Raw genomic sequence first — 15,972 nt, forward strand, 5'->3', positions numbered from 1 at the left:
GACAAAAAAAGTAGGTAAAGCGATATCAAACATATCAAAAGTAAGCCCAGTTCATATCAAAATTCAATTCAGGAACAGAAATTAAACCCCTTGTCCCTTGTTAATTCTACAAAAAAAATGAAAAAATTACAAATTTTTTACAAAATTCAATAAGAGAATTGAGCAGATAAACTCATCTTTGATAGTAAAGTACAGGAGAAACAAATTTTTATGTTTCTTTAGGCCTATTGTTTTCTGGTTAATGACCTACAACTGACCTTACAATGATGCAATAGTCCGAATTCCAGAGCTGAAATATATTTACACATCATAAACAGGTCATGACCCAAGCCAATGAAATTTATGAAATTCTTGCTGAAAATGTCTTATTTGGATAAAAGAATGAATATACTATGTACAGGGGAAACTGCATATGCTATTACAGGCAATGTAAAGATGGTCTTTTCTATAAAAAAAAAAGAAAAAAAAGTTTTTGTAATGACACTATCATTATATTTATACTGTGACCACGAATAGTGTTAAGAGTTTAAAACATAACATATCTACTTTGTGTGAAGTCAAAACACGTATATTGCATATTTATATTTATAAGAAGACTGTGTATCCATTGTCAATATTTTTTTTTATATTAAAATTAGAGCTTAGAATATCTTTAAACTTTAATTTAAAGAAATGCTAGTGCATTTAAGCTTTAGCTTTAACAGGACCAATCAAATTAATATGAGCAAACTTGATTTAAGACTACCTAAGAATGCTACTGACAAAGTTTAATGATCACCTATCAATTAGCTCTGCAGATGAAGATGTCTAAAGGGGTTTTTCTATTTTTAGCCCTAGAGACCCCTAAAAGAGGCCAATCAAATTAAGATGAGTAAACTTGATAAAAGACTACCAAAGAAGGCTACAGACAAAGTTTGGTGATCATTCATCTATTAGTTCTGTAGAAGCAGATGTTTAAAGGTATTTCTATTTTTAGCTTTAAAGCGGCCCCTACAAGGGGCCAATCAAATTAATATGAGCAAACTTGATAAAATGCTACTTAAGAATGCTACAGACAAAGTTTTGGTGATCATCCATCAATTAGTTCTGTAGAAAAAGCATTTAAAAGTATTTCTATTTAAGCTATAGCGGCCCTTAAAAGGGACCAATCAAAATAATATAGCCAAAACTTGATAAAAGACTACCCAAGCAATGCTACAGACAAAGTTTGGTAATCATCCATCCATTAGTTCTGTAGAAAAAGATGTCTAAAGGTTTTTCTATTTTTAGCCCTAGAGACCCCTAAAAGTGGCCAATCAAATAAATACGAGCAAACTTAATAAAAGACTACCCAAGAAGGGTACTGACAAAGTTTTGTGATCATCCATCTATTAGTTCTGTAGAAGAAGACATTTAAAGGTATTTATATTTTTAGCTATAGCGGCCCCTACAAGGGTCCAATCAAATTAATATGAGCAAACTTGATAAAAGACTACCCAAGAATGCTACAGACAAAGTTTGGTAATCATCCATCAATTGGTTCTGTAGAAGAAAATGTCTAAAGGTTTTCTATTTTAAGCCCTAGTGACCCCTAAAAGGGGCCAATCAAGTTAATATGAGCAAACTTGATGAAATACTACCTAAGGATGCTACAGACAAAGTTTGGTGATCATCCATCAACTAGTTCTGTAGAAGAAGACGTTTAAAGGTATTTCTATTTTTAGCTATAGCAGCCCCTACAAGGGGCCAATCAAATTAATATGAGCAAACTTGATAAAAGACTACCCAAGAATGCTACAGACAAAGTTTGGTGATCATCCATCAATTGGTTCTGTAGAAGAAGATGTCTAAAGGTTTTCTATTTTTAGCTCTGCTAAAGGGGCCAATTGAAATGACATGAGCAAATTTAGGTGTGACTATCACAAGGATGCTACATACCAAATTTTAGTTAAATCTGCCCAGCAGTTTCAGAGAAGAAGATGATTGTTGACGCATGACGACGGACGCCGGACGCCGGAGTATCCCCCTTTGTTACTAATAGCTCACCCTGAGCCTTCGGCTCTGGTGAGCTAAAAAAAGAAGACAATTTAAGTTCTTAATTGCAAAATATAGAAACTTAGGAATGTAATGTTCAAAGACATTTTACACGTGAAAAGATTCACTCCGAGAGAGACATAGATCCGACATGAGAACACATTAGTCGAAATATGTCGTCCCTTCGTGTTTTCGCATTTTGAGGCGAAGACGCGAAAATATTTGGATGGCGTTAATCAGCCACCATACATAATCCATTCAAGGCAAATTTCTCAAGCATGTCGAAAGGATGTCCGGAAATGTGTTAATAATAAAACGCTGATATTTCGTGTGTTGATAAAAATACTGTTTAGATTCTATATGGTTTTGAAAAAAAAAACTGTTTCTATGTTACTTTTTCACGGAAATGGGCTGTACAATGATTGCGTAAAAACAATAAAATGTCGGCTGTAGAAATCGAAAGGCATTTTGTCACGTGACTTTTGCCCATGCTACCGAAAACTACCCATCACAATATCACGGCGTTGAGACGCCGTGAAATAACTTTGCGTTATTTTAAAACATTTGGAATTTTTTATTGAAAATTAGTTCATTCAGTTTTTTCTTCTTCAAATATTATGAATTATGAATGACTACCAGAACAGTCGTGAACTACCGTGCATGTATTGACTTTTATAAAATCTATTCTTACTCAAAGTTGTAGATAATGCTTTGCCAATAACTATACTTCTTTTACATTTTTGTATATCAGTGACTATATTTATTGGCCGTTTGTTATTACAATATCTCCTAAAGATGTGAAGTAAAAACTGTCTAAATGAGCCCATTTCTAAACCCTCGGCAAGCATCATTGATGATAACATTTATATTTGTGACAAATTATATATAACATTTATATTTGTGACAATTGATCTCATAAAAATAATTTTGTTTTCGTTACATGAAAATGTCAAAGAAGGAGTATTAGCACAGTGAATTACAGTGCATTACATGTACACGTAATGACAAACGTTTCAGAGTTCTTAAATATTAAAAAATAAAGCTGCATTTTCTATAATCATATATATTTTTAATTCTGTTTAATATCAGTGATACAGCTATATTATATATTTACTGGCCGCATGTTATTGCATTCTCGTACATTGAAGTTGATAGATTTGCTATAAATTTGTTTACAAGGTAATTTTTGCAATGCTATATTTATAAAAACTTGGTAAAGCAAATGCGTGTGGTGTCTAGACATTTCAAACAGGAGATGAAAAGAAACCTATTTTGATTGCTGATAACCCTTGCGATGTACCCGGTGGAAAAAGGGATGTTTTGAAGAAAAAAAAAATATTTCGTCAATGATGACGATTTTAATTAACAGCTTTTTGCATAGATAACATATAAAGGTTAATATTTCAAACTTCTTTTAACTGCTATGTAAGAAGTAAGTCTAGGAAAGTTTGCTAGACAACAATTTTGAAGTAATTCCAAAAATGTTTTTAAACATGGTCTCATTGCTGCTGAAAACTTTTAATCTAAGAGCATTTTCCATATAACTGATTTATTTTATAAAAAGAAATACTCTAAAAGAACAATTAAATATAGCAGCGTTTGATTGAAGAAATAATTTAATAAAAATGATGATTTGTTTTCTTTATTCAGGACATTTGTGTTAACTTTACAGCGCAGCATCCGGTACATTTTACCTGCAGATCTGACCGGACTAAAACGTTCAGTCAGCAAGGTCAGCGTAAATATGAAGGTAATACTAGTTAAAAGCGGACTAGATCATTGTTAATTTAGAAGCAGTGTCATTTTAACAATCCAGATAAACAAAAAAAGCAAAGAGTTTAATTAGCTGCTATTTTATAAATTCTCATGTCTTTCTATATTTCTATATATATATTACTGTATTTAGTTTTTCTACAGTTACTATAAATTATATTAAGTAAACGCATGGTCTTATAATAACAGTACACGTATTTAGAAAGGTTTTGAATAGTTATTCACACATGCAGGACCTCCCGCTAACTACAACACCGACCCTTATCTCCAAATTAACAAAGCAAAATGACATAACAATTTTAGTTGCAAGATAAAGTCATCAAACATGCAGGCTTTTATCCACATTTTTATTTCAATGATAATTTTGAAAGGTATGATTTTCATATAGTTTAAAAACACATCTGAAATAAAGTCTACTCCTTCATTATGATTCTGATTTAACTATTGATAGCAATATATTTTTGCATTTTATGAGAGTCTATATTTAAAACAAACATTATTGTTTTAATGTCAGCTTGCGATGCACAACAACGCAACTTTAAGTTGGCCAGTACAACGATAACAGCCGAGAAACTACAAGAAAAGGTCAATGACTACAGCCAGTGCTACGTTGATGTTGTCGTCCATAATTCATCGTCCTTTCAATTTGGACTGTTAAATGCTACAGTTATTGCGTTAACAAATGATTCTGGTAAAGTTTATTACGCCGACGGGCTAACGGATATTAACGGTCATGTTTGTCTTCCGGTTCTCTGTCATAAAGCAATACGCATTTTTGTAGAGAAAAATTCTGTTCGAATTTCTGCACTTAATAAAACGATGCAACAGAGAAATATTCCAAGAGGATTTAGTGTAAAATTTGAAACAAATAATGAAGTGATTTTATGCATATGCATGGGGAACAGTAGCCGGTAGGTCCGGTCCCGTTTACAGTACAAAAGAGAAAGGAAAATGCAACGCAGCTCTAACAAGCGATTATCATTTTGTATTTATTTTCTTACATTGCTATTCCCGACAGACTATTGTCGACACTTTCCCCACCTACTAACCCAGATGATCCTTCTGATCCGAAGTTTGAAAATGCTTGGAGATATGGTATGACGGGCAACAGACGATCATGCTTTTTAAAAATTAAAATAAAGGTTGGTTAAAAAAATCAATTCTGTTTTACAATAAATTTCAAACTACATGTATATGCATTATTTTTTTTTTTTTTGCACATTTACTTCAACTAAAATATTTTGCAATTTATGTTTATAATTTTGTAATTTAAAGGGTTTCCGTCCGAAAAATGTTTGTTTCCGTTTAAAAATTTCTGACCTAAAATTATAAAAAATGATTACAATATCGTATTTTATTGCTTTTTCAGACCTCTAAACGCAAGTCAAAAAAAGTGATACAAAAACTGGAAATGCAAAGGGAAAAGGGTGTATGGGCTTATTTGAAACGGGGGCCAAAAATACCTTAATGCAGTGTTTACACGGATAAGGCAGCTTTTAATTTCAGATCCCCGGTTTGGGCTTTGGATGGTGTCGAAATAAAGGAATATACAGGTGGGAATCCAGGATGCTGCATATGTTCTTTCCTAATTTTGTTGTAGATCTATTTGAGAAGAATTATGTAAAGTATACAGAGTTTTATTACCTTGCAATGTACTTTATATATTAATCATTTAACTATTTAGTTAGAATAATGTAGTACATAAATCAACGGAGGCCAGACACACCATTTGCTTTAAACAGCGATCTCCATGTTATTTCAATAAATTCAAACATCTTAAAGAATGTGTTACGGTATTATACTTATCAATTGATAGGAATAACTTATCGCTAATGCTTTCAGCAACATTAGATCAGGAAATATATTCAACGTTGAACGCACAGAATTAAACACGTTCTTTGCAAAGACCAGCACGGACAACTACGGCTCCGAAAAGGGAATCTACATTAACCAAGATCCACGTGTTGCACGTGCAAAATGCTTCACTGGTCGTGAATTTCTAGGCTCTGAGTATGCAATGAATGTAAATGTAGGGTATGCATTTGAATATGATTGTCTACAGGACCAAGCATGTTCATGTGTTATTGGTAAATAAAGATAAAAAGGAAAAAACTCGTTAATTAAATATTTTTTGTCTTAATATTTACTTCATCATAATAGAAAAAAATGAAAGAGTTCGCTGTAAGTGTTAATTGAAAATAGTTCAAACCATACGAATTGAAATAACATAAACAATTTATATGGAGCAACTTGAGTGCGTGTTCCATAAAAACTTACATTCAAAGTTTGAAATCTAGACTCGATTTTCTGAAGCTGCTACAGAATGTAAAGTTGTAAAAACTAACTCATTATTTCAAGGGAATTTAACAGCATCATTATGAATATTGGCTATGGTCACGTAACATATTTTGTTGACAACGAGTCTAACGTCTTGGTTTCAGAGTATATATGTATGGGAATATCCGTTGTAACTATAAAAGGAAAACAATGAAGCATGTGTGCAAAAATAAATCATTGAATTTGAATAAACGTATCTCACTTTAAACCACACGTTTTTCAAAAGAAAAATCTTTTTAATGCATTAATTTCATGCGGTACACATATTGAATGAAATCAAAGAAATAAAAGAAAATAAAACAACACATCAGCATTATTCATATAATATATATCTGATTATTACGTAGATGATAAGAGAAAAAATAAAAGTTTTGTTAAAACTATTTTTGGTTTATTTTTAATTTTCCCTGCCCTTATATTTTTTTTAAAATTCAGATTGTTTTGTGAATGTTTCCCACATTTTATGTTGCAGTAAAATTTCAACAGCTGTGTTTTTGTGTGGGATCATTAACCCTTTACATTTGGACCACACAAATCCACTTACAAAATTTGTTAAAATTTTTGGGGGACTGTCCCTTATGAAAATCCATATCGGGACCCCATAATTTTCCCAGCCTTTGCAATAAATGTGAAGCCAATGTCTCCTTTTGTTGCATCTGTGATATGCGTTATGTTTATCAACGGATTCGTCTTACTGAAAAATAAATGTACGAATGTATTGTAAAATAATTTCTTTGTTATCAGACTTATTTTGTGGCCCTTTATATCGTTTCAAATTCTACAAAAATGTAAATCGTCACAGTAAAAGGGGCAATAACTTTTGATAATCATTAAGAAAATATCCAGTCATAAAGTAAAAAGGAATCACAACACATAGCTAAATGTGTAAATGTGCTTGCAAAAGATTAAGCCCGGTTTGCTAAACTTTTTGACGGAGAAAACAAAGAAATATCATACTTTACCTTTTAATATATAGCTGATTCAGTTATTAAGTAATTATAAGATAATTCTCAATTTCTGTCATATAGATAAAATATAGATAGAAAGACATCTTGTCATTCAGATTTTAACTGAGGAACGAGAAGTTAGTCTTAAGAAATTTGGTTTTAACATGTTTATACCTCAATCAACAGTCAGAATTGTTGATAGGTCCTTAGTTTAAAGAAAAACTTTGACTACCCGTTTTCTTTATGTTTCTCTATTATTGTAAAACCATGACTTCATGAATCCTAAGATTTTACATTGGTACGTAAATGAAACAAATAACAGAAAACATATAGCATCATATTTTCACTGTCTATGATAATGTTGTACACTGATCTCTGATATTAAAACCATCGCAATAATGATAAGAAAAAAAATATTATAAGGCATTTTTTATGCTTCAGATTTCTTAGACTGACCTGATTTTACATCGCAAATTTCTATTTGAAGTTACCATACGAACTTCTATTGCTGTATCCAGGTCAAATATTTCTTTATTGCCGTCTTTGATGTATCCCGGGCATCGAAATTCGATACAAGCTCCCCTTAAGGTCAGATCCGTCTTTCTAGGATCAGGAGTTGGCCCTGTAGACGTATGAAAAAAATTTTCATCCCCTTTTGGGACGTTTTTTTTAAATGATTTTTTTTGAAAAAAAATCTTTATTCAAATGTATCCCCTTTATCTGAAAATAAACAATACTTTTTTTTATATTCATTTTTAAAAAATGGTTTTTTCATTATTTTTAAATTTTCCATATATATCGGTAACGGAAAAGTATCTCTAGAAAGAATTTTTAAGAGTTTTAAAAAAAGTCTAAGCAAATAAATCTTTACGTGTGAGATATCAAATATAACCGTTAAATGTGTGTTTCCGAATATGTATACACCTTACAAATTAAGATAAATGTGTTTTTGTTATGTATTTATAACACTAGAATATTTTCAATACTGGTATTATTATAAGATAAATGAAATGCAACTTACATCAACTCGTACTTTCATGAAACAAGACCTGAATGCTGATTTCTCAGGTGAAACAGGATACCAAGACATTTTCTTATCATAAACCCCTTCACCGGCAACATAATTATGCCCTGGGGCTTTTGTGAATGGTGCAAACTTAAATTGGAACGTCTGATCATTTATGCCTACTCTGTTACATCTTCCTCCACTGACCTTTTGATACATCGGACCTTCACACACTGTACCAGGTGTGTACATACTGCAATCTATCGATCTCCCTAAATCTCTTGACTCAAAAAGTTATTTCATTGTCCAATTTGTTTCTCTTATATATAACGGTGGGTATGGGTAGGTGGTGATTGGCGGCATAAAATCTTTCTTTACCGTTTGCTGACCAACATGAATATTACTAATTGATCACAAAACACTTGAAGGCAAGTGTGCCCATTTTTCAAATATGTCGCTGTATTCGCACCAATATATGAGGAGTTGTCTAACTCTTTGACATATGCTTTAATTTCAATGTCCCCACCAGTATATGCTTCTTTAAGTCTCATATCTGTATAAACTGATATGCTTGCGTAACATATTCCCGCTTTTGGTGTCCTTCGTACGACATTCTCATACATTTTGACACTGTGGTCGCAATTAGTATACCGTCCTGTCCAAACGCGTTCATAATGACATCGTTGAACTTACAGATCTGGAATCGCTTGGCGGATGGAAGGAAAGCTTCAATGCTTACAGCTTCAAGAAGCTTCCTTCTGGTATTAGATTGTCTGTTTATATTTCATCTTGGCTGTTTCTACCCAAACGCCTTTATTGTTGTCATAATCCCATAATGATAAATCGGGATCTCCATTTTCATCATGTTCAATATTAAATTGTATTTAAAAAAATACAACATTAACAGCAGCAAAGGTTATTATTAAATTCATTCGGGGTATGTTATTAAACATGTTTTGTATAATTATAAAATGTTTATATATTTAAATGCACTTAGGACGTTTTTTTTTTCTTAAAAAAACAGCTGTTGTTTGCAACAGAAATATACTTACAAAACAGTTTAACAATATATTATGAATTCCATCTTAAATTATATATATATTAGCATTGTCTGAAGCTATCGAAAATATAAAAAACACTACCTGTTTTACTAAGATTCGCCATTGTATTCGCAGATGACTCCAGTGCATTGAAATCAGCAATTGGTAATATCCTTGAAGAAGCATTAGTTATTTTGATGAAATTTCCTATCGCAGAGTCTCCAGCCATGTTAAGAATAAAACATCTTATTCGTTTTGTTTTTAGCAAAGTGCTAATTCTTAAGGCTTCTAGTTCGCTGATTGGCGAGTGAGTCAGAATTATTAGTGCTTTCGGTATGCATTTCCTGTCACCAGCTGAATCTGAAAAGCCATTCTTGATTGAAAATTCGATAGCAGTAGAAACATCAATATTCCCTATGCTGTACCACATGTATGTTATTGTTTGATTCATCAGCTGGATGTCGTTAAAGGCGTCTAAATTGAACTTGCTGTTGGCAGTGGAGCCGAATGTAAAGAGGCTTATCAGTGTGTATTTGGTAAAAATCTGCTCTACGAATTCTAAGGCAAATTTCGTCTCATTGTCAAAGTTCTGAGAGCGATAGCTATCGGATGAATCCATAAGCAAAGCAACATCCATTATCGGCCGGCCTGTAATTAAACCCATATATAGCTAAACAATACAGTTTTATCTTCATGGTAACTCATACAAAATTCGTCAAAACATTTAGAACTTACCATTTTCCGAATATACCGAACAAAAAATTGTCAAATACATTAAACATACAAGCGATGTTTTTCCACCCATTTTGAATGGATGTATCGTTAGCGTTAGGCTCACCTTTTCTATTTATAGGAGGCACAGTTGCAAAGGAGGAATTTCATTTCCCTGTCGAGCTGTGTGAGTTTTATATAAAGTCAAGTTAGCTTTTTGAAGTGATACAACAAGTCAAGATGTCGAACATATTGATAACCGCATTGTGTGTGTGTGTGTGTGATTTACCTCACATGGACAGACACTGAGATAAACAATTATATCGAAAAAAAAATCAACATAATCATGAAAGTAATATTCAATTCCTTTTTAAGAAATACAAAAATGAAATGGTAAAACAAGTTCAATAACAATTTTCAGTATCAATATTTTCATTGACATTATATTTTACAGCTGAAATTATTTGATTTTATTCTGCTTTCTTCAAATTCATTAAGTGAGTCTCGTGGAACAAAAAAACAATTTTTTTTTTATTTTCGAAAAAGCATTTAATACCAGTAACAACTAAATAAATACATAACATCGAACAAAAAACATGTTGATAAATACAGAAATAGAGGGCAAACATTTGTCTTGGGTATATATTTTCGTATTAGATGGCATCAAATTTTGTATTAAATGGCAACATAAGTTTTGTGCAAGCATTGATCTGTATTATTTTTTTTTTTCCATTGTTCGTCTCCAATGAAAACTAGAGGAAAGACAGATAACATGACATCGCATATTCTTAAATTAACCACCGTTATCTGCAGCGCAAGTAACAATTTCGTGCCCTACTAGAGCAAATAAAAATGCAGGTTGTTTTAGGTGCATGCACTTAAATGTATTATTACAAAACTAGGGGCATTTTAAATAGACCTATTTTTTTTATCAAGATCCTTGAACTCCTGAAATTTAATCTCAATTGGACGTTTGCTTGGAAAGCTTGTAACTTCAGTTGTAAACAAATGAAGTTTATTGAAATAACATTAACTTGATTGATGTAAAAAAGCATATAACAATTCAGTAAACTACATGCTATTTCGCAAATTTGTTGCCATGGCAAACTCGACGAAACTAAAACTTATTGCTATAAGGAAATGGCTCTTTATCTAGATTTTAAAAAAAGTGAAAACCAGTACAATTTTATAAACGCAAAAAACCCACATAAAGTCATTCCTTTGGTGAAATTTAGCTTTTAATATCAGGTCTGCCTATTATCCCATTTATGTTATCGCAATAAAACAAACAGACTATTTCATTAGATCTGAAATTTACGTTGAAGATATTGGATATTTGACAGTTTTTTACAAACACATGCATGTAGAATGTAGAAAATAATGTCATATATAACGCTATAGATCGTGTACAAATGATACTTGATGTAAACTTGAAGAATATAACTCTTTTACGTTAGAATCATACATCATGATTGTCAGTTCTTCGGTTAAATCAATTCATACATATTTATATTGCTATAATTCATACAGTTATCAATTAGAAATCATATTTATGTGCCACTGTATGACACTAATTCCTCCATTTTGCGGCATGTATGCATTCATTGTCCTTGTTGGCTGCACTTGCTTGTACCTTAGATCATGAAGTGTTTCTATTTTAGGATTAGGGTTATCAAGCTGTCGTCATTTCATGATAATATATGTTAAATAGACCTACTATCTTGTCTGATGTTAGCCTAGTGACAATTCAAATATCTACAGGAGGTTTTCTTGAAGGGTTCATATCTTTCTGTTTAGGTCTAATATTAAACGTTCAAAGCAATGTTTAATAACATTGAACCTTAAAGAAAATATATCCCATTAACAATTTAGATTGAGCTTAGATGTGAAGAACAAAATTACCAAAAATATATTAATGAGCCCATTTATTTCTAAAATTGTAAGCCGATTTTATAAAACGATAAAATCATTCTATATTTGTGACACCAGTTTCAATAAAATTTCTGCGATATGAAAGAAATTATTTTTCAGTAGAGATTAAATTTGTTTTATTAAATAATATGATTGAAACAATGTCACACGATTTTGAAAAAGTGTGTATGTAATACCTTATTCATTTTGTTAGAAGTCGATAACGCTTTATACTTTTCTTAAATATCAGTGATACAGCTATTTTCTGATTAACTCGCTACATGTCATGACATAGAAGCTCAAACGTTAACTTAATACTTTTGAAATGAACTTCTTTCTGTAAAATACAGTCATTTATGGAATGTTACATCGATAAAGATAATTATCAAGGTGTCTAGACATTATATTTTGCAACAAGATGATTAAATCTAAAGAGCTAACCATTCTGGTTACAGAGAAGATTTGCAAAACTTTAAACCATTGATTTATTTTCGTCCTTAAGAGATATTTGTTTTAGCATAACATCTCTTTCAAATGTAACAACACGACGGAACCATTAACGTAGGTGGACACTACATGTATAAAATTTGTGTCTGCTGATAGAAACGGAATTAATTACAAACACACATATGCACACATCATATGTAGCTAAGTGTGTTAACTTAAGTGCTAATTAACACAACATGATATTAATTTATATTAATAACAGCTCCTACCATGGTCCAAAATACGAATCATTCCATAAAAGACGACACCGCTCACCGGCGTCGAGAATGATATGGTTAAGTAATAAATAACAAAAGGTTATCATAGATGCTTTGTTTTGATGCCTTCGTGCCATTTCATTAAAAAAGTGTAAGAGTTATTTTCCTAAAAAAAGCCGTTACCTTTGCCGCCCACGAATAGACTCAAATCGAGTCAGCAAAAAAAGTTAATTGTCTGCTTTTGAGCATTCTTAAAGATTAACATTATTTTACAATAATTATACAATACCAAAGAAGGAAATATTTGAAACACGTAAAGACAAAAAAGATGAAATAAAGAAAAACCGAGATTTGAAATAAAGTATCGTTTATCGTACTCACAACAACACTTTGTCCGGAATGCTGATGGATTTCTTACCATCATCTAGTAAGTGGTCTTTAACAAGGTCTTTTATCTATGTCGTCCACAAATGTTTTGCCATAGAAGGTGATATAGAAAAAAGAAGTCAGTTGCTGACACAATAATTAACAATGAAAGTCTCTTCATTTGTGTTCTTTTTTATGAAAACTTTAAAATTGTGCTTAAGTGTACGTCACATTTAGTGATTCAATATATACATAGCAATTACATCCATCTGGTCATTAAAAAGCAGAAATAACTCTTACTTTGTTAGTCTTATGCAGATGTTGATGACAAATATAGTCAATTTTGTTACATTTTTAATTCGTTTTATTGACACTGTTATAAGGGATGTTAAAACTATCGATACTATTTATTTGAAATTAGCATTTTTAAGATTTGTTTATCTCTTCGTAAATTGTCATTTTAATAAGATTAGTTTTAGTCGCTGCTGCTTTGTAATTATCACTATACATAATTTAGTTCTATTAAGTAAAAACTTTTGTTCCTAATAACTTAGATATTCAAAACATAAGTTTACATGTTTATAAAATTTGGAATATTTATTCACACATGCAGGACCTCCCGCTAACTACAACACTGACCCTTATCTCCAAATTAACGAAGCAAAATGGCATAACAAATTTAGTTGCAAGATAAATTCATCAAACATGCAAGCTATTATCCACATTTTAATGTATATGATAATTTTGAAAGGTATGATTTTATATAGTTTAAAAATACATCTGCATTCATTGCATTTGAAAGAAAGTCCAATGTTTCATATTAATTCTAATTGACTATTGATAGCATAATATTTTAACATTATTATGACTGTGTATTTAAAACTAACTGTATTGTTTTAATGTCAGGTTGCGATGCACAACAACGCAACTTTACGTTTGCCAGTACAACGATAACAGCCGAGAAACTACAAGAAAAGGTCAATGACTACAGCCAGTGCTACGTTGATGTTGTCGTCCATAATTCATCGTCCTTTCAATTTGGACTGTTAAATGCTACAGTTATAGCGTTAACAAATGATTCTGGTAAAGTTTACTACGCCGACGGGCTAACGGATATTAACGGTCATGTTTGTCTTCCTGTTCTCTGTCATAAAGCAATTCGTATTTTTGTAGAGAAAAATTCTGTTCGAATTTCTGCACTTAATAAAACGATGCAACAGATAAATATTCCAAGAGGATTTAGTGTAAAATTTGAAACAAATAATGAAGTGATATTATTTTATGCATATGCATGGGGAACAGTAGCCGGTAGGTCCGGTCCCGTTTACAGTACAAAAGAAAAAGGAAAATGCAACGCAGCTCTAACAAGCGATTATCATCTTGTGTTTTCTTACATTGCTATTCCCGACAGACTATTGTCGACACTTCCTCCACCTACTAACCCAGATGATCCTAATGATCCGAAGTTTGGAAATGCTTGGAGATATGGTATGACGGGCTCCAGACGATCATGCTTTTTTAAAATTAAAATAAAGGTTGGTTCAAAATATCAATTCTGGTTTACAATTAATGTCAAACTCTTGCATTTATCTTTTGTTTTTGCACATTAACTTCAAACTAAATTTTTTTGCAATGTAGGATTATAATCATTTGTACATTTAAATGGCTTATCCGTCCGAATAATGTTTTGTTTCCGGTTATAACAATTTTTTGACCTATACGATTATGAAAATGATTACTAATATCGTATTTCATTGCATTTCAGACCCTCTCAACGCAAGTCAAAATAAGTGCATACAGCAAACTGGATAATGCAAGTGGAACGGTGTATGGCTTATTTGAAACTGGGCCAAAATACGACGTTAATGCTGCTGATTACACGGATAAGGCAGCTTGTGTAGAGTTCAGATGCCCGGCTATTGGTACATTGTATGGTGTCGAAATGTCTACCTATATCGAAGGAAATATCGAGGTACCAGGACATTCCAACGGATGCTGCATAAGGTCCTTTTCTAATTTTGTTGTAGATCTATTTGAGAAGAATTATGTAAAGTATACAGAGTTTTATTACTTTGCAATGTACTTTATATATTTATCATTTAACTATTTAGTTAGATTAATGAAGTACAAAAATCAGCGGAGGCCGGGCACTCCATTTGCTTTAAACAGCGTTCTCCATTTTATTTCAATAAATTCAAACATCTTAAAGAATGTGTTACGGTATTATACTTATGGATATGAATAACTTATCGCTATTGCTTTCAGCAACATTCGATCAGGAAATATCTTCAACGTTGAACGCACAAAATTCAACACGGTATTAGCAATGACCAGCACGGACAACTACGGCTCCGAAAAGGGAATCTACATTAACCAAGATCCGCGTGTTGCACGTGCAAAATGCTTCACTGGTCGTGAATTTCTAGGCTCTGAGTATGCAATGAATGTTAATGTAGGATATGCATTTGAATATGATTGTCAACAGGACCAACAATGTTCTTTTGTTCTTGGTAAATAAAGATAAAAAAGGAAGAAAACACGTAAATTGAATATTCTTTTAAACTATTTTATCGTTATGACTTTTCTAAGAGTTTTACTAAATCAGGAACCGAACATTGAGTGATGTATACACATGTTCTAACCAGTTCAGCTGCATAACAATTAATCTGATGTTATCCGATTACGCATATCCTGAAAGCTTCCAACATGTGTGATTATTATCATTTTTCATAAGATTGAACATATGTGCACTATATGCAAGTAAGTAAGTAAGTGAGTGAGTGAGTGAGTGAGTGAGTGAGTGAGTGAATGCGTGTGTGAGTGAGTGAGTGAGTGAGTGAGTAAAGACTTTATTTATCGAGGCAACACATTTGGTTTCTCAATCTTCTACGTTGGCCTCTAAACATATAACAATGTGTTCTATTTGAATCCGAGTGGTTTACCTTAAACAATGTTTTAACATTTTACCGCTTCGGAATGTAAGGTTGTAAAAGATAACTCATTATTTCAAGGGATGTAATAACATCATTATGAATATTGGCTACGATCGCGTATCATGTTTTGTTGACAATGAGACTTACGTCATTTGTTCTCAACTACGGTTTCACATTATATACGTATGTGAGTATGCATAGTAAATATCAAAAGAAATCAAAGAAGCATTT

The 15,972-nt window shown here is 32.0% G+C and overlaps 2 protein-coding genes across 2 annotated transcripts; one reads left to right on the forward strand and one right to left on the reverse strand.

The window, feature by feature from the left end:
* Positions 1 to 7,767: 7,767 nt before the first annotated feature.
* LOC132742359 (collagen alpha-1(XII) chain-like) lies at positions 7,768 to 10,002 on the reverse strand. Its single transcript, XM_060730732.1, has 3 exons — positions 9,852 to 10,002; positions 9,219 to 9,764; positions 7,768 to 7,790 (listed from the first exon to the last, which is right to left on the reverse strand). Exons 1-3 carry the CDS (start codon positions 9,919 to 9,921, stop codon positions 7,768 to 7,770), a joined length of 639 nt encoding a protein of 212 aa, XP_060586715.1. The 5' UTR covers positions 9,922 to 10,002.
* Positions 10,003 to 13,429: 3,427 nt separating this feature from the next.
* Positions 13,430 to 15,955, forward strand: LOC132742355 (uncharacterized). Its single transcript, XM_060730728.1, has 4 exons — positions 13,430 to 13,559; positions 13,715 to 14,343; positions 14,574 to 14,812; positions 15,074 to 15,955. The coding sequence occupies exons 1-4, from the start codon at positions 13,514 to 13,516 to the stop codon at positions 15,324 to 15,326; spliced, it is 1,167 nt and encodes a 388-aa protein (XP_060586711.1). The 5' UTR covers positions 13,430 to 13,513; the 3' UTR covers positions 15,327 to 15,955.
* The last annotated feature ends 17 nt before the right edge of the window (positions 15,956 to 15,972 follow it).

This window comes from Ruditapes philippinarum, unplaced genomic scaffold (genome assembly GCF_026571515.1).
Source record: "Ruditapes philippinarum isolate M1 unplaced genomic scaffold, ASM2657151v2 ctg2798_1_1_1_1, whole genome shotgun sequence".
In the NCBI taxonomy this organism is placed as follows: Eukaryota; Metazoa; Mollusca; class Bivalvia; order Venerida; family Veneridae; genus Ruditapes; species Ruditapes philippinarum.